Genomic DNA, 24,042 nt, shown 5'->3' on the forward strand with positions numbered 1-24,042 from the left:
AGAGTACAGTTCTCCAAGAAACCACTACAAGTCTGTATGAGTTGCCAAGCAAGAAGACATCTATTGCCATCCACGTCCAAGGCAAACCAATGTCCTATTCTCACATTACCACTTTTTACAATTGATTAAGAGAGCAACTACCAAATTGAGTTCTGAAGTGTCTGAATCCTGTTAACAGGTATTCCATAAACAAAAGATGTTTTAATGTTCTATTATGCATTATGACTCTCCAGGAAGGGAAATAGTATGCAGCGTTTATGAATTTATTTGGATCTCTTCATGGGTCTCTTTTATTTAGATTGTATTTATTTATTTTTAGGGGGGGGAAGGGAGAAAAAGAGGGAGAGAAACATCAAAGTTTGGTTGTCTCTTGCGTTCCCCCTACTGGGGACCTGGCCCACAACTCAGGCATGTGCCCTGACTGGGAATCAAACCAGTGACCCTTTGGTTCATACACCAGAACTCAATCCTCTGAGTCACACCAGCCAGCAGTCTTTTGTTCATAACGATCTTTTTAACACTGAATTAGGCTTTTCTTTTATAGTCATCACATTTCAATTATATGTTCTTGAAGCCCAAGTCAATGTATTTAAAAATTGAATCATAATTGAGGACTCTTCAAAATAATGAATATTATACATTGAATGCTTTCTTTTGCATGTGTGTCATTCTCCAAAGGTAACCTTTTCTCCAGTTATTTAAAGGCAATCTTGGCTTAGCCTCCTATCTCTGACCACAGTATGATAAAAGTGGTATGTGTTTTTGTATGTTTGTGGAACTGTGTTATAAAAAAACAGGATTATATTATTTCCTTATACATGGAAGCATTATTCGTGGAAGACATGGTTTGACAGTGCAAGAGCTACAAAACCAATTACAACTTTGAAACTTTGAGCTATGCATTTTTGTGGTTTTTCCTAAGGAATAGTGGGAGTATGTTGCTTCTATTCTATTTGGATAGTAGTTACTTTTCAAGTGGCCTTTAGAGACTTTTAATATAGGATATGCAGTTAAGAGTATGTGGGCTAACATAGGATTTTGTTTACCCTTAAGGGTTTGAACATTCTGCAAATGTGTAATTTCTTCAGCAATTATAAGCTTCTGACTACAGAAGAGGGTATTCAAACCTAGAAATTAAAAGGACCTTGAAACTTGCAAGTAAGTTTGGAGGATTCTCAGAGATGATTACACTGTTGAAAAATACCATCTATGGGAAAAGGGAAAAAAGAGATTAAGAGTCACGTAAAAATGAGACACTGTAGTATGAAGGACTATTATTTTTGAGCAGTTTACTAAACAACTCATTGGAGTGCAGAAAAAACATTGAAATACATTTATATTTTTTTCATTCTTTTAAAAGGTCTGTTGGAATGTTTTAATGTATATGTATTATATAATGTAATGTATAAAGTATATATGCACAGTAGTATATGTGTATATTCTATAAATACATATACATATAATGGGGCCCATGCTCAAGAAGTTTCCTGTTATTATAGATAAGAATGTGGGAGTGAAAAATTGATTTAGAGGACTATATCCATCAGAAGAGGGTTTTAGTGTGGAGAAAGTGGAGGACTGGTTTAAGTAGGAGCACAAAGGATTCATTTAGATCCCTTTATTTTATTTTTAAAGAACAATAATTGTTGATGATAAAACATTCAATCATATTCACCAAATATTTTCTGAGCATGTCCTGTGTAACAAGCATTGCCCTAGGCCCTGGGGATATGATAGTGAATCTAGACAGTCACAGTCCTTGATTTTAGCATGCAATATAGTTTAGTGGAGGAAGGCAGTTGTCAATCAAAATATACATTTAAATACCTAATCATTAATGTATAAGTATTATGTAGAAAAGCACAGCAGTCTACACAAGACTGCAAGAGAATAAATCAGGGCACTTCCTCTGTTCAGGGGTAATTGAGAAAGATTACTCTGAGGAAGTGACATTTAAGCCGGGCCCTGTGGCACTGACTGAGTAGTTTTGGAGGGAGGGCATGTGTGAGGGCCCTCGGGGGCACATGGTGAGTGAGGGGCAGTGCCATGGAGGCACAGGTCTTCAGATATCAGGGAAGATTCACAAGTAGATCTGCTTGACAGAGAGATGGAGTGCTGGCTGACTAACCACAGGAACTCTGTCTTTCTTTGATTCCAGAAAAGAATAAATCACAAACAATTTGGATGCACTAGAGGGCCACAGGAGACAACAAAAAAGTACTGGCTGAGAGGCTGGGCACAATTGGAACGTTTCATTCTACTCCATCAACAATTCCGGAAACCTCTAGCAATGCTCTCTATGTGGGCCTCCAGAACGCTAACGGTAAGGGTAAAAGGCTGTGACTTCTGTGCCTGAATTACATATGTGAACGTTTCTTTTTGGGACGTCATGAGAATTTCATGAGCAGTAGGGAGCTAGAGGGCCGAGTAATGTGCTGTGTAATGTATTTGCTAGTAATGTATTTCCCTGAGCTATTTGAAACAGGAAAATGTGTGTGCTATACTTTTGGCAAAATTAGAAGGTTTGGCGGTAAGGTAAATGAGGTACATCGAAGGGCAGTTGCAGGAAATGGGGCTGTGGACCCCGGCTGCAGAGGCACAAAATGGGAGAGCAACATTTGACAGTCCATTGTCTCCATGCCTACCGAGGGGAGGGGCAGAGGACTGGGGAGACCAGGGTTGGACACTAAGCATAAAAGAAGAGTGAGTGAGCCAGGTTGTGCTCTGCACCAGCAATGGCAGGAGGCTGGGTCTCCAGAGCCAAGAAAGGGACCCAAAGAGGCAGCGCGGGGGCCCCACCCCCTCCCCTGGCAGGCGCGGGCCCGAGATGCTGAGCGGCGGCAGCCGCGGGCACGAGCGGCAGCCGTCAGGCCCGCGAGGTCTAAGCTGCACTTGCTGCCCCACTGAGGACAAGGAGGCAGTGGGAGCAGTGACGGTGTCTCTGAGGAGCTGGGCTACTGGCTCCTGAAGCTTACTGCCTGGAGCCCTCATATCTCTTCTGTCTGTCCCATTGTGTCAGGTAAGGTGCCTCTGCGTGAACAGGGAGGGAGGTGGACCACAGACACCGAGGAGGCTGAAAGGTGGGGGTTTTGGGAGAGGACAGAGAAGGGGAGGTCTAGGTGATTTCTGGGGCCGCTTACCCTTGAGAAAGGGACCTCGGCACTGCAGTGGTCGGGATTCAGGAGTAGGTGGTGGCTGAGGGCAGGCGTTGCTGAGTAATCCCAAAGGCTGCCAGAACCTGGCAGGGAGGCATAGGGCTCCCTGGGGATCGGGTGTGGCTCAGCGCGCATGCGCCAGAGCCGCTAGTTCCAAGAGCTAGGAATGAGATGAGAGGACCTGGGTCTGAGGTAGTTGACACCATGCGTGACATCTCATTTTCTGGATTTTCAAGCTAACAGTATCCCTGCCATAAAGATTACAACATTCCCGGTCTCCTAGGGAAGCTTCTTTTCCCGATACCCTGACCAGTTACCCAAACCTTGCCTATTTATCTCCAGCCATTCTACTTGGGAAGAAGTGGCCTGGGGACAGTGCAAAATTGCTATCTAGTGTGCCTTCAGGCTTATAGTCACAGAACTGTCATAGTGAGGAATGAAAGATTGGAAGTGAAGTTCCACATTGGTTCATTCTAGTTATATATAGAGTCTAAATATGGGCAAAAATGTGGGAATAGCATGTCAGTGGCATGACAGTTGTGGTACTTGGACTCAGTGCATGGATGTAGCCAATAACTTGTTAGCTCTACAAAATGAATACAGCGCACACATCACAGGGCTTTCCTGCTACGAACCCCACCAATACCACCAACCATCAGATGTATTGGAAATAACCTACACTGTTTGAGGAGGAGAACCTCAGGGATTCAATAATTTCTTATTTGTACTGATTTTTACATAAAAGCTTTTCCCAGTTCTCAAGTGCAATATTAACAAATATTTTGCCAAGAATCAACAGTGAGTTGAGGAGCCTCAACCAGTATATCACCACAAGATGGGCTTTCCTCACTCCTCTCCAACTATGGTCCCTCTCCTATGCAGATTGCCACTAGTGCCACTCTCACCCACTGTCTAGCCCTCTTCTGCTACTCCATCCCCACCCTCAGTCCTGCAGTACAATTCTTCTCAAGACTTGCTCCCAATCTGCACTTTGGATTTGTGCATTATTGTACCCATGGCAACTGAACTGACATTACTAATTTGCACTTCTTTCTTCTCTCCATCATCACACTAAAATGTACTATTTTCAAAGGTTCAACTTCTCTCTCCTCATTGTACTGCCTCCTCCCTCACCTTCATCCCTACCCCTAACTAAATACAATCAGTTTAATAAGCCTGTGTGGGTGCCAGCACAGTAGATTCAGAAGGTTTCAAGTATGTTGAAGAACAAAGAAAGCTGACAAATATGTTATGTGAATTCTTAATTCAATTTACTGTCTGACACTTAAACTCTAACTGGAAAAAATGAATAAACTATCATTAGAGAATGCTTGTTAATCTATTTGGTGCAATGGGGTAGGAAAGGAGAATTGCATTTCTAAGGTAATTGGTCTGTTAAAGCCAGAGCTTTTTTTAATAGGACCAAAAGCAGAATAAACATTTTAGTCCAAATCCTAACCTGATATGGAACCCATAAAGGATGTATAAGGAGTTTGACTTTCCTATTAAATGTACTTAGTTACCAAAGAGTTCTTTTGCTTATTTATGTTGTCTTCTTTCAAGGTTTGATTTAAATTTGGCATATTCTAGGGGAGGAAAAATTGATTTGCTTTTATACCATGCTAGTTCTTTTTAACATAAATATGTACTAAAAGAGATCACACTCATTTTCAAACGATGATGCTGCTGATGGGGATGTGAGCAACCACTGAAAACATGAAATGGGGAGAATTATTTTCCTCTTATTTTTATGGGAATGCAAAAATTTATATACTTATTTTTAAAATGTGATGGAAAAGGAGGAAAACTAGAATATTTCCACCAACTTTCAATAAGTGGAATTCCTGTTAAGTCCCATTTAGAAAATGATCCAGATAAGTGCATTACTTCTGCTCTTAAGCCACCTTATAAATAACAGTATTTGGATTTCTTATACAACTGTGGGTCTATTGTACCTTAGCATAAATTCAGAGGCATTAGTTCTGGGAACCTACTTAAACAATTAATGAAGAAATGTTTATTGATTAGCCATATGGAGGACCCTGGTGCTGCTTGTTGAAGGGGCTCCAAAGACATATACAAACATGTGTCATACTATCCAGGAATTTAAAATTTGGTTGTGTTGGGAGGACATACTTGGGGAAAAGTTTTAATAAAATGATACTGTTTCAACTATAAACCATGAGATCTGAAGCTTATGTGTTAATTTGTAAATTCCTTGAGGTTAAGACCTCGCCTGAAATATGTATGAATTTCCAATGGTGTCTATATCCAGTGAGTGCTCAAGTGATTTGAGAAGTAGATTAGGTAAGGAGAAACCTGAGGCCAGGGAGAGAACAGCCAGGAAGCTTTCTTAGGATAAATGAAAGCTTAGATATCTCCTTAGATATAAGGAGATATGGGTCAAAATCTCCTTAGATATAAGGAGATATGGGCCAAAATGAGGTTGATAGCAGAAGACTGGAAAAGGATAGTCCAAGGAAAAATCAGCAGCATTTAGTGACTGAAGTCAAGGAGATAAGCCTGAACTGTATTCATTTCTACTTCCAGCAAACAAATGGGTATTGGAGATAGCAGGAGAGTAGAGAGTCACCTTAGTAAGGACACAGCACACAATAGGTAGTCAAATGTTTTCTCAGGTATCAGTAGCAGGATTGGACCAGAAGACCCTTAAGGTCCCTCCAACACTGAGATCCTGTAGTATATGAAAATGCTCAGAATTTTGGGAAACAAGGCATTGTCAAATATAGAAGACAGAGAAAAGAAATAATTGTTTTCTTCTCACTGAACGGCCCTTTCTGAGAAGGGTTAATACTGAGTCATTAGGTGCTCTCATCAGTGAATGAAAGGAGGTGGAGGAGCAAGAGGAACAAAAACCTCAAACCCAAAATTTCAATTAATGCTTACAAATCTTTGCAGACCTCATAAGTTATTCATTTCCCCCCAAATCCTATGAGTTAAGTATGGCATGTATTATCTGCTCTATTTTTATATAGGAAGATATTGAAACAGAGTACGATTACCATAAGTGACCTGTCCAAGCTCATAAAAAAATGAATGGGAAAGCAGAGATGAAGACTCTTATCTCCTGGTCGCTACCAGCCAGTGCACTTGACACTGAACCACATTGCTTTTCCTCCCTTTTCTGTGGCATAGAGCCTATGTACCCAGAAGTATGTGTGCACATGACCAAATAGGGAATGTAGAAGCAACTGCAGCACTACCTCAGATAGGTAATACTTTATTATTATTCCTGGAGCTGAGCATTTGGTTTCCATATGGACTCAGTCCTTGGCCTGTCATTTGATGTATCTGCAACTGGGAGAGCAGAGTTAGTGAGTCGTTGAATGATGTGAACACCTGTTCACTAGAAACTTAAGGAACTTAGTTGGCATGGGCCCTTAATACAGTCATTTTTGTGCCCAAGTTTGCACTTCCTTCTGTTACTTTTTAAAAGTGAGAGTTCAAGAGTTTGGCTCTATAAAATTATCCTACAGACCAGCATTAAAAATAAAGAGGTGTGCTAACACTTGTTTCATTGCAATTTAAAGAAATGTTTATTACTTGGGCTGGTGCCAAAGACAGCAGTTTGAGAGCATAGAAAAAAGAGGACAAAAATCACAAATTGTGGAAAATGTGAGAATTCTTTAGATAAAACCAAGAAGGAAGGTAAAGCCTATCAATTTAAAAACATTACTTAAATTTATATTTACTAATTTACCTCTAATAATAAATCCCTTATTATACGCTTTACCTATATTTGAAAAAATTGATGAGATTATTAAACAGAAGAGATTTCTTAAAAGCTTCTTTATTTCTCATTAAGGAAGAAGACTCAGTAAATCTAGGGACAGTTTTGCTTTTTAGACCAGCATCCTTTATGCTGGTTAAATAAGACTCTTGCCATAAGTAACTAAAATGTTAGATAAAGTTGTGTTTGAATTTAATAAAACCAACTAAATACTAAAACTTATTTTAAAGACAGGTGATCAAAGTTAATCAGTAAAATAATTAGCCAAGAGAATATATTGTAAACAGGGAATCCCCAAACATAGTTTTTTCTTCACTGATCTTGTGGGATCAAATGCAGAGACAAACTCAAGCTAGATTTGTGAGTGCACTAGGAAGTTCATGCAGATAGGACCATTGGTAGGTTTGAAGGGAAGGAGTTTCACCTCTGACATAGAATCTCAACATATCTTAGACTCCTCTGTGCTTTCCCTTCCCTGAATATCTTCTACTATGAATATCACCCACTTTCTTTGAATTAAGAGTTCAATTTACTTTGAATTGAGAGTTCAATGGAGAGACAGTGTAAAACTTTAAATTCATATAAAGTACATTCAAGTTAAGGCAAGTTAAAGTTCTTGCAATAAAATTATTTTGTTCATGTTAAGCATTTATAGCATTTTAAACTTTTAAGTATGTTTATGAAAATCATTCCCTGTAGGTAAGTTGGAGGTTGGTCTGTGTTTTTCCTGACTTCAGTTTGTTTTTTAATATATATATTCTTTATTTTATTATAGATTTAAAAAAATAATGTTTCCCAACTTGTTTTTTAGAATCCCAAAAAAGAAAAATAACAAGAAAAGGCAAGATTGTGACAAAGACCCAACTGGGTAGGTTTATATTTCATACTTACCTGGCTAGATGTATTTTATACTTTTTTCATCAGAGCTCCTAAAAATGAGTGTTTGGAAAAATATATTGTTAGCACATATGCACACCAACATAATTTTAAGGACTACTGAGGTTTTTAAAAAATTACATTTCAAATGTATGTGCCTCCAGACTCTTTTGCACGTGCTTTTTTTTTTTTTTTACTGATTAGTTTTCATCTCTTTGGGCCTGTTGAAAAAATAATACTCAACTAACATCATCATTGTTGAGCTCCCATAATGGAGCTAGTGTGAAAGTATCTACCAAAATCTTGTACAAGGTAGTTGGTCAGTAAATATTTGATCTTTTTATTTTAAAATGCATTCTAGGTATTTCATGTATAGACGTGTTATGGAGATAACAAAAGGATTCAGTATAATTATTAGCATTTGAGAGTTTACATTATTTTTTAGTGTTGGTATGGGATAGAACCCAAATCTAAAAATTAATAAGCTATTCAATATATTCCTCCTGAATGATAGCTGTTATATTGGTAACCAGCCAACTGTCATCAATTTAATTGATACTGTTCTATAAAGAAAAGCTTATGGAAGATCTTTTACTTGCGAGAGTACCCATATCAATGCAAGTAAAATGGGGCAAATGCCAGAAGAAACTTGACCTTTTTCCATCTTTCAAGTTTGGTCTAATTCTAGCCCAAACCTCTACTGACAGACTTCAAGCTTATGCAGCCTTTTCTCCTCAATAATGCTTGGGTCCACTGGGAACAAACTTCAAACCCTGAATCAGATTCATAGTAGTTGCCTCTTGTTTGGAACTGTTCAAAGTAGAAGCTAATATGGTTAACACATTTGAGTGGCATCCCTATTCTAGACTCTCTCTTCTGAGAGAGAATAGTGTTAGAGCTGAACCAATTGCCGGTTGCAGCACCATCTGCTGGTCTGCTTACCCATGGCATTCAGTGATTTTCCTGGCACAAGAAAGAGCTCTCGGAAAAACAAGACCTATTTTTCTCCTCATTCAAAAAGAGGTTTATTCCTTCTGCTGTACTACATCAGTTAATGAGCATGAATCAAGAAAAGCTAAATTAGAAAGCCTCATAATTTAGATACTTTTATTATGAAGTTGATTTCCATTTCAAGTTTAACTGTTTCCCTCCTACTTTTTATTTTCAGGTTCTCTTGGTTATAAACTCCTTCTTATTTGGTGCTGCAACAATGAGTGGTAAATCCCTGCTCTTAAAGGTCATTCTCTTGGGTGATGGTGGAGTTGGGAAAAGCTCACTTATGAACCGTTATGTAACCAATAAATTTGACTCCCAGGCTTTTCACACCATAGGGGTAGAGTTCTTAAATCGAGATCTGGAGGTAGATGGACGTTTTGTAACTCTTCAGATTTGGGACACTGCAGGGCAGGAACGCTTCAAGAGCCTTAGGACACCCTTCTACAGGGGAGCAGACTGCTGCCTCTTGACCTTCAGCGTGGATGACCGACAGAGCTTTGAGAACCTTGGTAACTGGCAGAAAGAATTCATCTACTATGCAGATGTGAAAGACCCTGAGCACTTCCCCTTTGTAGTTCTGGGTAACAAGGTAGACAAAGAGGATAGGCAAGTGACTACTGAGGAGGCACAAGCCTGGTGCATGGAGAATGGTGATTACCCTTATTTAGAAACAAGTGCCAAAGATGATACTAATGTAACAGTGGCCTTTGAAGAAGCTGTCAGGCAGGTGTTGGCTGTAGAGGAACAGTTGGAGCATTGCATGTTAGGTCACACTATTGACTTGAACAGTGGCTCCAAAGCAGGATCTTCATGCTGTTAAAAGTAAGAAGCCTTTTAAAAGCATACCTCAAATTGGTAAGTCAGTAATGTAAGAATAACTGTGCCTCTTTAAAAGTGCACACACAAAAGAAAGGGTAAGAGATAAAGTTGTAATTGTTATTTAGAGTCTTTCAAATGGAAGTTGTAGAGCAATTTTTTTAAAGCGTCTATTAAGCCAAGTGTATTTTGCGTGATTTCTGCTATTCCCTTCTTGTGTGCATCAGGACATTTCAAAAAGCTTTAGTCCTTAGAAATTTAAATATTTTTCAAGTCACAGTCTAAACTTAGAACCCAGTTGCATGAAGGATTTAAAGAGCTACAGCTATTCCTATAAGTGTTCCATTAATCAACTAACAATGTCACCACTGACTATTGCCAATCAATTTCTAACATGTCTGCCAAAGGAGAAAAATAATACTCTGAGCTGTATTACAATAAATATAATAATGCAAACAAAGATGTCCTAAGCTTGAATTATAAAAGGTTATAATGATTAGGAGTGCAACAATATAATGATGTATACTGCCTTGTTTAAATCCTTATGTATGCTTTCCTTCCATCTGAGCTTTTCAAAAAATACCATCTCAATAAGAGATGCACTGATGACACTGGAACTTGATTATATTTCTTGCATTTGAAGTAACAGGGTACTATAAAATGGATTATGTTTAAATATGCCAACCACTCTTGCAAATAAACGGTTGGTTTGCTTTTTACTTCATGAGTCTACTTTTTTGCTGCATAAGAATGTTGCTTCTCTGACAACCTCTTATCAATTTAGCAATGCTGCTTAGTATATGATTTTGAATGCAGTGCTCTTTGCTCATAATTTCGATGATACTTTGGTCCACCATGCTGTGCTCTCAGATAAGCCTTCAGAAAATATTGGGGGATAATGGGCTTTTCTCACAAGGTTCCTTAACTCCAATATTTATTATAGAAGAAAGTGACCAGAGAGCAGACTTTAACCCATTGTTCAAATGAATTTTTCATAATTAGAGTTGTCCAACAGTGGAATGGATTGCCTTAATAGTGAACTCCCTTCTAGTAAAAATATTGAAGTAGATGCTGTATGGCCATCTGTTAAAATGCCATAAAAATAATTTCTATACTGGCTGGATATTTGGTTTGAAGTCCCTTCCAGCTCTAAGTTCTAAGAATCTGTAAGCTACATACTATGTTTCAGTGCCATGTTATAGTTATAAGTATTTTAAGACAATAGCTAAGACTACAGAGAGGGACTTTTAAAATGCTCAAAAACTATTCTGGGATCAACATTTAACAGCAAGTACATAACTCTGTCTTTTGCTTTCATACTGTGGCAGGAAAAATCTTGAGATCAAGGTAAACATTGTGTGCCCTGATATAAACATCCTAAAGATACCATATTAAAATACAAAAGTGGTTTCTCAAAATTTTATTACTATGACTACCAGCTATCTATATGCAGTCTAGTTCCTGTTGGCTGACCTGTTTGTCCTACATAGATTTCAGCTATACTTTTAAAACATTGATAAAAATAGTGACCCAGGTTGGTGAGGGACAGTTATAAATGACCGCCAAAAGAGACTTGGGCCAGGGTTGAGGGTTATAGGAGCTCTCACAAAAATATAGCCTAGAACTCTCCATTATAGCCACATATGGAATCAGCCTTACACATTGAACCTTGGGTGTTTTAAAAGCTCTGAGATTTTTTGGTCATACAGCCAAGTTGAAGATGGTATTTCAACCCAGTCATACTCAATATTTCCAATTTAAATATAGTCCCGACCCTACTGTCCAGCTAACTTTTATGCCAGAAATCAAAGACAGAACTGGGACTCCAAAGCTCATAAGTATTGATCCCTATCCTGCCTATGCCTATAAACACTGGTTTCAAAATTCTATGATCATTTTGCTACAGTTGTGTTAGGGTGAAATTATGTACATCAGAACTATTAAATGTTAATTGTTTTAAAGTGCATGAGACCTGGGGCCTTCTCTTTCTACTTGCATTCTGCTTATAATATTTTCTATTTGTATATCTCAGGCCTTCATAAAGACCTCCATTCACTCAGAATAGTACTTGTCTCCATCAAAATAGAATATGGCCATTTAAGTAAAAAAAAAATAGGTAGATATCCCATTCATATGCCTCCTGTGCATCCAAAAGAAGTGTTAGTTTTATTGGCAAGTCAGCTGAGTCCTCTTTCCTCTTCGCTATGACAATTTTCCCTGCCAAATCACTACAGAATATCTTGATGAAAGCACTTGACATAAAGTGATAAAAAAATCAACAGTGGCATTTTGGTGATGTGTAATTTGAGTGAGAGTAAAAAACACCAAAGGCTGAAATCTGTGAATTGCAGGAACTGTGCATATAGGCTTAGAAATTGTGTACCCTAGAATGTGCAGTGCAGTATTTTTGGTAGATTTTCATAAACACTAGATTTTTTGAATAAACTATTTCTAATTGAAACTATACTGTTTTTCAATGGTCCATTTGAATGTCATACAGAATATTTATTCTGTTTATTTTCATGTATTATATTCAGGGGGCCTCAGATTCCATATGACTTCAGTGGATTGTTCAATTTCAGGTCAATTTGTGCTAGCCTCAGCCATCTCTACTTTACCCTGAGGTATTCCACAATCCTCTTGTTGCAGGTGCTGCTAAAAACTCAAAATCGTGTATCAGATATTTTGTTCCAACTGTAAAAAGGCATCTGTGTTAAAGTAAATAAAAACTGCTTTTTGAATAACCAGTACACAATGCTTGTGCTTCTCTCCCTTTCTTTCTTTTTTTTTTCTTTGAGCAATTGGTGGATATGGCAGACAGTAGTTATCAATCAAGTCACTCTTTCCAGCTGTATTGCATGTAGCCTTTAGATCATTTTTTCACATGGTACTCCAAGCAGCCACTACCTAATGATCAGACAAATATTCTCCTACTGATTGGGACACAAACTCAAAAAATTAAGGTGGGGAGGTTCTTTTTCCTTTATGCCACTTTTTAATGTATGAAGAGTATTTGGACTGGAAATTGGGTCTTGACACTCTATGTCTTCATGATAACTTAAAACAAATATTAAAACATCACAGAATATACATATTTATTTTATTTCACTGACTGGAATATTGCCTATATCTTAGGAAATATGAAAATATATGCAAAATAAATCAGAAAACAAAGGATAATTCTGTTAGATATTCTGTTTTCTTGTTTCCACATATTGGACTTTAAAGATCAGCATCAACTGAATTGAACATACATGGTGGTGACTTTTAAATTATGGACTCAAGTATATCCACACCACATAATCTTATTACATTGATTCAATCTGTCTCAGGTTTAGCCATCTTCTCTCCTCTCTCTATTTTTGGACAGTTGGAACTTTAGGCAGTTGAAATCACAGCAGGGAAAACAGATTTTTTTTTTTTGCCATGTGGACTATTTTCATCCTTGAGGATAATTATTTAACAAATTATCAGACTTTGCTTCAAATACAGCACCTGAAATCATTTTGATAGACTATAATGATGTAACTTTTAGCCTATACAAGATTATAAAGTTATAGCATCTTTAAAAAGGATTGGCTCATCTAAAACTGTTATTTTAAAGGCAGAAAACTAGCTTTCTGTCTTTGCTATTTTTCTGCCTGACTCATAGCCCAGTGGGAAGTGTCCTCTTGATGTCTTAAGAACTAGAATAGGTTCTCATTTTTTTGAAACATTTTGGCTATGGTCTGTCCAGGAAGTAGAAGGCATGGAATAAATGTTTTCTCTTTAATTCTGTAACTGAATTTTTAAAACACTAGAAGATTGAGGCATTGACTTGAGTAATTTCAATGTAAGAGTTGCGGCGGGCATCTCTACTTTCATTTAAATTACCTGAGATAATTCTAACTGCGACAGTTTTTCTTTACTTCAGTGATTCAGCCAAATCATTTCAGGGAAATGAAAATAATTTCATTTTTCTCTTCTTGCTACAGAGATGTAGGAATTAGTACAGTGGAGTGCTTCTCTTAATCTTGAGTTTAGGGCAGGTCAACTGTGTTACACCTTTTTAAAACAATCCTCACCCAAGGACATACTCATTGATTTTAGAGAAGGAGAGGGGACTGGGGGGGGACAAAACATCAATCAATTGCCTTTGGCATGTGCCCCTACTAATGACCAAACCTGCAACCCAGACATGTTCCCTGACTGGAAGCCAAATCTGCAATGTTTCAGTTTATCGAACAATACTTCAGCCAACTGAGCCACACCAGCCTGAGCTGTGACATACCCTTTGATAAAATGTTAACATATGTTCATGAATATTTCCAGAATGGTCTCTTTTTTAATCCTGGATTTATTGAGGTATACTTGACAAACAAAACTGTATGTATTGAAGAGAGGTTCGAGATAGTGGGATAGGTGAATATGGCTCACCTCCTTTTACAACCACATCAAAATTACAACTAAACTACAGAACAATAATCATTCAGAACTGTCAAAAATCAAGCTGAATGGAAGTTCTACAAATGCAGAATTAAAGAAGAAACTATATTCAGACTGGTGGGAGGGGTAGGATGTGGAACAAGATGGTCCCACACCCATGTGTGGTGGACAAAAATCAGGAGGGATTTCACAGGAGCTAGGGGGTCCCAGCCCTATACCAGGCCCCCCAACCCAAGATTCAGGTGCCAGGAAGATAAGTGATAACCTCTGCTTGTAAAAACCTGTGGGGATTAAGGCCATGGGAGACAAACTGCTAGAGTCTCAGGCAGTTCCTCTGAAAGGGCCCCCACACAGACTTACTTGGACCCACTGCCTTTGAGCTCCAGCACAGGAACAGCAGCTTGAAAGGCATCAGAAACATACAAGAAGAAACTAAATTGTCCAGCATCAGGGTGAGATTTGAGAGGCAGCTTTATCCCAGACAGAAGAACTGGCAGAGGCCATTGTTTCTTTTCTGAGGCCCCCTCCACAGAATGACAGAGTGGGCAGGTGCATGCCATAACTGAGACATCAACCTGGCTCACACTGTTTGCTCCACCCTAATGATTCCCTGAGGTTCCACCCACCCAATCTGTTTCCAGTGGCGTTTCCATATAAATAGTTTGTCTTGGCTCGTAATTCACATCTTCCTAAATTTTCTCAAACAAACAACATTTGGCATCAGCTTCCCTGTCCCTATTGCTAAGTGGCCCCAGGCTCAGCACTAGCAATAGCTGGCCTTGGTTTACAGTTCAAATTCACTCGGGCACCACAAAACCCAGCCAAACACGGATTGCTTTGTAGCTTATTTGGGTGGCCCAGGCAGAACACAAGGGGTGGCTGACCTTGGCCTGCCACCTCCTGTGTTAATAATGGGACCTCCCCAGAGCCTGGACACCCAGTGAACAGCTACGGATTACGTCAGAACACCACCACCCAACCACCTCCATAAACAACACACTCAAGAGGCAGACTAAGTGGGCACCAGAGCTCTGCTGAAGTAAGTACTGCTCTGTGGAGTGAGCCCCTGCACAGCCAATACTCCATGGTGTTTGGACATTGGTGGTCAATGGTCATTGCCAATACTTTCAGCTGATCAGCCTGAGTAAATCTTTGCCATTGACTGGCCAACAACAATCAATGCTTGGCTGCAAGAGTAGGATAGACACAGTCCACAGGGTGGGTGCACCTTGAGTGCCCAGCTTGGGTGATAGGGGAGGCTGTGCCACTGGACCCTACAGGACAGTTATTACATTAGGCCACTCTACCAAGCCAGAGAGTCATAGCAGCTCTACCTTACATGTGGAAACAAACACAGGGAGGCTGCCAAAATGAAGAAACAAAGAAGCGTAGCCCGAATGAAGGAATGAAGCAAAACTCCAGAGGGTGAACTAAACAAAATGGAAACAAGCAGTCTCCTAGATGCAGAGTTCAAAACACTGGTTATAAGGGTGCTAAGTGAACTTAGTGAGAACCTCAATAGCATTAAAAAATCATAAAAATCATAAAAACATTCAGTCATAAATGAAGGATATACTAACTGAAATGAAGAACAATTTACAGGGAATCAACATTAGAGGGAATGGAGCCAAGAATCAAATTATAGATTTAGAATATAAGGGATCAAAAAACACCCAATGAGAACAACAGCGAGCCTTTGGTTGTGGGCCAGCACTCAATCCACTGAGCCACAGCAGCCAGGTCCTAATTCTATTATCTTAATTTATTTATTTGAGAGAAAGAGTGAAAGGGAGAGAGACATAGATATTGTTCCACTTATTGATAAATTATGCATTCATTGGTTGATTTTTGTGTGTACCAGGCCAGGGATTGAACCTGAAACATTGGCGTATCAGGGGAATAACACTTTAACCACCTGAGCTACCTGGCCAGGGCCAAAGCCCTCATTCTTTAAACCTTTCTCTTTAAGAAAAGAAAGGGTTATCAGGGCAAGATGGCAGCAGAGTAGGATAGGTCACGTACCTCCTCCCAGAACCTAAGTAGAAATAAAACTAAGAGGGGAGCAGTCACCGAAAATAAATGGAAGACCATCTAAAAAATATTTTAGCTATCTTAGATCAATAGGAAGGGTGGGGTCATTTAAGATGCCAGCTCTATTCACACAGACAGTCCTGAGACAGCAGCATGACTGTGGGAGCTTCCACTTGAGAGAAGAGAAGCTGAGGCCACAAGTGGGGCCCCCAAGCACAGAACACCAGTGCGAGGATCAGCTGACCATGAAGCATCCCACGCTGAAAAACCATGGTGTTTTTTTTTTTTGCTGGGGAGAGGTAGAGCCTGCTAGAGACAAAGCCACTATTTTTTTTTAAATTCTTAAAGGGCAGAAAACTGTACTTGAACAACAATTAAAATAAAAATTTTAAAAAGTGCAAATGAAAATCTCAACTAATGCCAGAGGGTAAAAAATCATTAAACATGTTATGAACCCTTTTAAAAAATTCTGAAAAGGGCCAAAGCACAGGTTTTGTGTTTGCAACCACTTACCTGGAGCCCCAGCAAAGGGAGGGTGATACAGACTTAAGTCACACGAGGAGAGTCTAGAGTGGGCAGCACTGGGGTGCAATGTGGGGGAGTGTCTCTGAAGATTTCAGTGCCAGTATATACCTGGATTCTGCGATAGCCATCTTGCTTGAGAAGAGCAAGCTCCCCCCCACCCCTCATCCAGGGGAAAAGCAATTATCTTACACTGTGAGATATCCCTTGCCCCATCCTCCCACTACAATACTGCTTGCTCTACCCTGCAACATTTTTACTTTTATTTGGCTTGTTTGTTTTGTGTGAGATTTTTTGTTCTTTCTTTTCTCCCATCCTGCATCTTAACCCCTGCTGAGTTGTCAGCAACATATGCAGGCTCAGGGGTTATCAGAGACTGGTTGTAGGGCATAGTCATACCATACACTCTGCTGGGAAAGAGACTGGCACTTCCCCCTCACCAGAAAGCCATAAACACCCTCCTGGTTTATGGCAGACCCAAACCCTGAACTCTGAAGGCCCCTCCCCTTAACCTACTAGGGTCCCCATCCTGAAGAGTATGGGGAAATAATCCTGAACAAACTCAGACTAGTGGCTTGGGGGCAGGGGAACACACCTACAATGTTACCTGGAGTCTGAAAGGCACCTGCCATGGGAGATGGAAGAGTCCCATCTCCTGGATCTCATCAGAAATCCTCTCAGAAACAATCAGGTCTACAACTACTTTAAGGGTGACAACAGACTAGCAGGCAGAGACAGACAGGTGGATCCTGTGGTGACTTGGGATGTTTGTTGACATACCCCTGGACCATTGCTGATAAAACCTAGCTTTACAGAGCAGCTTGGCCTACCCATGTGCAGCCAAGTCCAGAGGAATAAGCCACAAACAGTCGATCACTTGTAGCTTTGAACAGGCTGCTGAGGGGTAGGTATGGACAGTACTTCACACTGGCTTCTACCAGACTTAGACACATCAGAGCCATATCCAAAGGGAGAACCCAGGAAGCAAGCACTGAACCCTGCTGAGACAAATCTCACTTTATTCTTTTAATTATCTTTATTATTTTTTCTTTTTCATAGCCTTGTTATTATTTTTATTTGTTTTTCTTCTATTTTTGGTGCTCTATTCTTTCTTTCATATCATTTTACTCTTACCTTTGATTACACCATAATTCACTTCTACTTTCCTTTTTAATTTTTCTTAAAATTTTTTAACATATATTTTTATTTAGTTATTTTTCAAGTAGTTTTTTTGTCTATTTCTCCCATTCCACCCCCCCCCGCCCCGTCTCCCCACCTCCCTCCCATTCCCCCTCCACCCCAGTCCTCATCCCTGTGTCTTTCATACTTGTTCCTCAAAATCCCTCCCCATTTTTCCCCTTAAATTCCCTTCCCTCTCCCCTCTGGTCGCTGCCCACTTGTTCTCTATTTCAGTGTCTTTGTTTTTATTCTGTTTGCTTGTTTGTTTTGTTGTTTAGCTTCCTGTTAAAGCCGAGACCATATGGTATTTGTCCTTCAATGCCTGGCCTATTTCACTCAGCATAATGCTTTCCAGTTCCATCCATGTTGTTGCAAAAGGTAGTAGCTCCTTCTTTCTCTCTGCTGCATAGAATTCCATTGTGTATATGTACCACAATTTTTTGATCCATTCATTTACTGATGGGTACCTAGGTTGCTTCCAACTCATGGCTATTGTAAATTGTGCTGCTATGAACATTGTGGTGCATAGGTTCTTTGAAATTGATGTTTTAGGATTCTTGGGATATAATCCTAGCAGTGGAATTGCTGGGTCTTAAAAATTTTTAACAAAAATTTTTTGTTAAGAAATTTTAATTTTCTCCTTCCTTGTCTCTTTGTCCCATTTCCTCTTTCAATTCATTAGGCACATTTGTTCTCACCCTTTTTCTCCTCTCATAATCACTCTTCTTTCCTTTGGTCTTCTTTTATTTTTTTCCTTTAAATTTATTTTTTATTGATTATGCCATTACAATTATTGTATTCCCCCCTTCATTCCCCTCCACCCTACCCCCCATCCCCACCATTACCCCCCTTTAGTTTATGACCATGTGTCTCAAGTTCTTTAGATTCTATATTTCCCATACTATTCTTGCCCCCCCATCTATTTTCTATTTATTGTCTATGCTACTTATTTTCTGTACTTTCTCCCCCCTTCTCCTCCTCCCACTCCCTTGTTGCTAACCCTCCTTGAGATCTTCATTTCTATGTTTCCACTCCTGATCTAGCTGTCCTTTTAGTTTGCTTTTGTTTTAGGTGTGGTTGTTAATAACTGTGAGTTTGCTGTTCTTTCACTGTTCATCTTTTTTATTTTCTTTTTCTTAGATAAGTCCCTTTAACATTTCATATAATAAGGGCTTGGTGATGATGAACTCCTTGAATTTGATCTTATCTGAGAAGCACTTTATCTGTCCTTTCATTTTAAATGAAAGTTTTGCTGGATAGAGTAATTTTGGTTGTAGATCTTTAGATTTCATGACTTGGAATACCTCTTTCCAGCCCCTTCTTGCCTGTAAGGTCTCTTTTGAGAAATCCACTGACAGTCTGATGGGAACTCCTTTGTAGGTGACTGTCCCCTTAGCTCTTGCTGCTTCTAGGATTCTCTCCTTCATTTTAATCTTGGCTAATGTAATGATGATGTGCCTTGGTGTGTTCCTTCTTGGGTCCAACTTCTTTGGGACTCTCTGAGCTTCCTGGATTTCCTGGAAGTCTATTTCCTTTGCCAGATTGGGGAAATTCTCCATTATTATTTGTTCAAATAAGTTTTCCACTGGTGGCTGTGCCTTTCCCCCTTCTGGTACCCCTATAATTCAGATGTTGGAGCCTTTAAAGAGGTCCTGGAGGTTCCTAAGCCTCTCCTCATTTTTTTGAATTCTTGCTTCTTGACTCTTTTCTGTTTGGCCATTATTTGCTTTCTTCTGGTCCACTCCATTGATTTGAGTCCCAGTTTCCTTTTCATTGCTATTGGTTTCCTGTGCAATTCCATTCATTTCAATTAGTTTCGCTTTCATATGTTTCTCTAATTTGTGGCTATAATCAACCAGATCTGTGAGCATCCTGATCACCAGTGTTTTAAACTGTGCGTCTGAGAGTTTTGCTATTTCTTCATTGCTTAGATTTATAGGCTCTGGGGCTTTGAGATCTTCTTGAGCCATTTTTGTTCTGTCCACGCCCCTTAAGTATGAGGAATGGAGCCTTGGACTCCCAGGTCACTGGGTTGTGACTCTGTATGTCAGGGCATGGTCAGAGCAGGGAAATGGTGACCCCCTTCTGCAGTTTTGTGCTGCTGGGTGAAGAGCAGAGCCTTAGGTGGTTCACCTGGGCAGGGCCTCTCAGGTGGCTGGGTTATGACGCTGTATGTGGAGGTGGGGTCAGAGCAGGCAAATGGTGGCGCCCTCTGCTGCTGCTCACCGCTGGGGCCTGCTGGGTCCCATCTAACCGCCCATTCCCTCGCTGGTCTATCTGCGCAGGAATGCGCGACCACAGTCCAATCTCGGCTCTGCTCCCTGGCTGGTTCCCCCATGGTGGATTGCTGGGTTGCTCACTAGGTCCACCTGTTGCAACCCTGCGCCTGGGTTCTGAGGGCCTGAGTCCATCTAACCCAGTTTTCCTGTGCAACCCCACCCTGCCGGCTGCTGGTTTTGCCCCTTACTGGTCAGGCTGAAGAATTTGTTGTTACCAGACTTCCAAAAAGTTCAATTTTCTGTGTTCTGACTGTGTTTTCTGTTGCTAATATTTAGTTGTCTCTAAATTTGGTTGTGTGAGAAAGCAAGGCGTCTCCACCTATGCCTCCATCTTGGCAGAAGTGTATACAGCTATGTTGAAAATACAAAACTCCAGCACCAATTTACACCATACACCAAAATAAATTCAAGGTGGATAAAAGACTTAAGTATAATCTGTGACATCATTAAAGTCCTAGAGGAGAACATTGGCAAGAAAATCTCAGATATTTCAGGCAGCAACATTTATACTGATATGTCCTCTAGAGAAAGGGACATAAAGGAAAGAATAAACAAATGGGATCTCATCAAAATTAAAAGTTTTTGCAGGTCTAAAGAAAACAGTATTAAAATAAAAAGAGAACCAACTATATGGAAAAACATATTTGCCAATGATACCTCAGACAAGGGTTTAATCTCCAAAATATACAAAGAACATACATGACTCCACTCCAAGAAGACAAGCAACCCAATTATAGAGTGGGCAAAGCACTTGAACAGTCATTTTTCAAAGGAGAACATACAGAAGATCCAGAGACAAATGAAAAGATGCTCGATATTTCTAGCGATCAGAAAGATGCAAATTAAAACCACAATGAGATACCACTTTACACCAGTCAGAATGGCCATCATAAACAAAGCAACAAACAAGTGTTGGAGAGGTTGTGGAGAAAAGGGACCTAAGTCCATTGTTGGTGGGATTGCAGACTGGTACAACCATTATGGAAAACAGTATGGAATTTCTCAGAAAACTAAAAATGGACCTGCCTTTTGACTCAGCAATTCCACTGCTAGGATTATATCCTAAGAACCCTGAAACACCAATCCAAAAGAACCTATGCACCCCAATGTTCACAGCAGCACAATTTACAATAGCCGAGAGTTGGAAGCAACCTAGGCGCCCATCAGTAAATGAATGAATCCAAAAGCTATGGTACATTTATACAATGGAATTCTATGCAGCAGAAAGAAAGAAGAAGCTCCTACCCTTTGCAACAGCATGGATGGAACTGGAAAGCATTATGCTGAGTGAAATACACCAGGCGTTTAAAGACAAATACCATATGATCTCACCTTTAAGAGGAAGCCAAACAAGAAAACAAACAAGCAAGCAAAATATAACCCAAGACACTGAAATAGAGAACAGGCGGACAGTGACCAGAGGGGAAAGGGGAAGTAATTTCAGGGGAAAGGGGGAAAGATTTACAGGAACTAGTATAAAGGGCACATGGACGAAAAATAAGGGGGGTGGAAATGGGAGAGAGATGGGGAACACGGGGGGGGCTGGGGTGGGAGTAAAAGACAGAAACCCGTACTTGAATGATTAAGTACAAAAAATAAAGTAATTGTTGATAGATTAAAAAAAAACAAATGAACCTAAAGATCAAAAACAAAAAACTAAGCAAATAAGTAGAACAGGAACAGAATCACAGAAATGGATATCACATGAAGGGTTATCAGCAGGAAGGGGGCGAATGGGGGGAAGGTACAGGGAATAAGAACCATAATTGGTAAATACAAAACAGACAGTGGGAGGTTAAGAAAGATATAGGAAATGGAGAGGGCAAAGAACTTAAATGTACAACCCATGGACATGAACTAAGAAAGGGGGGATGCTGGATGGAGCAGAGTGCAGGGCAGAGGGGGATAAAGGGGAGAAAAAATTGGGACATCAGTAATGGCATAATCAAAATATACTTAAAAAGTAATCAGCATGCTAATATCTCACATCAATATCAAACAGTATGTTGAAAATGAAACTTTTTTTTCTACCAAGTTTGCTTCCATGCACAATTTTTCCCATTCCAATTAATGGCATCAACATTCATTCACATAGTTTTTCTATCCAGAAAACTATGAAATCTTGATTTCTTGCTCTGAAACCTTGATGCTTTTGCTCTGATATATTGATTCCTTTATATGCCTCCCTCCTCCCCAAAGTAAGTACATTAGCAAATCATACTTATTGTACTGCCTGGAACCAAACACTGACTTCTACTGATCATCTTAGTCAAATCACATCTGAGCCACTACAACTCCAAATTTGTCTTCCTGCTTATATTCTCACCTCTTTTAATCCATTCTCCACACAGCAGAGTCATTTTCCCCAAATCTCTACTTTTGTATTAAATTCACATGACATTGGTTGATATAAATGCAATTAGGCTGAATTACTGTCCTGCCCCCACATATAGCGTCACAAACCAGCAACCTGGGTGGCCCTGCCCTGGTGAACACCTCCTCATACGTAACAGGCATGAACAGATCAAAACATGGCTCAAGAACAACTCAGAGCCCCAGAGCTCATAAATCTAAGCGATGAAGAAATAGCTAAACTTTCAGATGCACAGTTCAAAACATTGGTTATCAGGATGCTCACAGAACTGGTTGATTTTAGTCACAAATTAGAGGAACATATGAAGGTGAAACTAATTGAAATGAATGGAAGTGTACAGGAAACCAATGGTAATGGAAAGGAAACTGGGACTCAAATCAAAGGAGTGGACCAGAAAGAGGAAAAAAATGACCAAACAGAAAAGAATGAAGAAACAAGAATTCAAAAAAATGAGGAGAGGCTTAGGAACCTTCAGGACATTTTTAAACATTCCAACATCCGAATTATAGGGGTGCCAGAAAGGGAAGAGGAACAGTCACGAGTGGAAACCTTATTTGAAGAAATAATAATGGAGAATTTCCCCAATCTGGCAAAGGAAATAGACTTCCAGGAAATCCAGGAAGCTCAGAGAGTCCCAAAGAAGTTGGACCCAAGAAGGAACACACCAAGGCACATCATCATTACATTAGCCAAGATTAAAATGAAGGAGAGAATCCTAGAAGCAGCAAGAGCTAAGGGGACAGTCACCTACAAAGGAGTTCCCATCAGACTGTCAGTGGATTTCTCAAAAGAGACCTTACAGGCAAGAAGGGGCTGGAAAGAGGTATTCCAAGTCATGAAATCCAAAGACCTACAACCAAGATTGCTCTATGCAGCAAAGCTTTCATTTAGAATGGAAGGGCAGATAAAGTGCTTCTCAGATAAGATCAAATTCAAGGAGTTCATCATCACCAAGCCCTTATTATATGAAATGTTAAAGGGACTTATCTTAGAAAAAGAAAATAAAAAATATGAACAGTGAAAGGACAGCAAACTCACAGTTACTAAGAACCACACCTAAAACAAAAACAAACTAAGAGGACAGCTAGATCATGAGCAGAACCATAGAAATGAAGATCACATGGAGGGTTAGCAACAGGGGAGTGGGAGGAGGAGAAGGGGGGAGATGGTACAGAAAATAAGTAGCATAGACAATAGGTAGAAAATAGATAGGGGGAGGGCAAGAATAGTATGGGAAATATAGAATCTAAAGAACTTGAGACACATGGTCATAAACTAAAGGGGGGAACGGTGGGGGAGGGATGTGCAAGGTGGAGGGGAATGAATGGGGGAAGTAGAATTGTAATGGCATAATCAATAAAATATATTTTAGAAAAAAGAAATTCCCTCTGGGGTGGGGCAGGGGAAATAGTGGTGGGATAATGGAGAAAACTATATTTGAACATTAATAAAAAATGATTTAAAAAAGAAAGAAAAAACAGCCAGCAGAAACAAGTTTGGCAGAAAAACACTGACTCTTTATAAGAATATAACTCACTCTGGGGAGCAGAAGTGCAAGGTTGGACTAGAGCAGGGTTGGCAAACCATTTCTTAAAGGGGTATCTAGTAAATAGTTCCCTGTATGATGGAGTAATCATA

The 24,042-nt window shown here is 39.7% G+C and overlaps 1 protein-coding gene across 2 annotated transcripts; it reads left to right on the forward strand.

Moving 5' to 3' along the window:
- The first annotated feature begins 2,193 nt into the window (after positions 1 to 2,193).
- On the forward strand, positions 2,194 to 12,296 carry RAB9B (RAB9B, member RAS oncogene family). Of its 2 annotated transcripts, none has more exons than XM_053657451.1 (3): positions 2,194 to 2,323; positions 7,718 to 7,774; positions 8,951 to 12,296. In XM_053657451.1, exon 3 carries the CDS (start codon positions 8,993 to 8,995, stop codon positions 9,596 to 9,598), a length of 606 nt encoding a protein of 201 aa, XP_053513426.1. In that variant the 5' UTR covers positions 2,194 to 2,323; positions 7,718 to 7,774; positions 8,951 to 8,992; the 3' UTR covers positions 9,599 to 12,296. The 2 variants fall into 2 exon arrangements, with proteins under 2 accessions (XP_053513426.1, XP_036996929.1); XM_037141034.2 differs by lacking the exon at positions 2,194 to 2,323 and adding an exon at positions 2,865 to 3,019.
- Positions 12,297 to 24,042: the final 11,746 nt, after the last annotated feature.

This window comes from Artibeus jamaicensis, unplaced genomic scaffold, assembly GCF_021234435.1.
Source record: "Artibeus jamaicensis isolate MK-2021 breed Jamaican fruit bat unplaced genomic scaffold, CSHL_Jam_final scaffold_461, whole genome shotgun sequence".
NCBI classification, from domain to species: domain Eukaryota; kingdom Metazoa; phylum Chordata; class Mammalia; order Chiroptera; family Phyllostomidae; genus Artibeus; species Artibeus jamaicensis.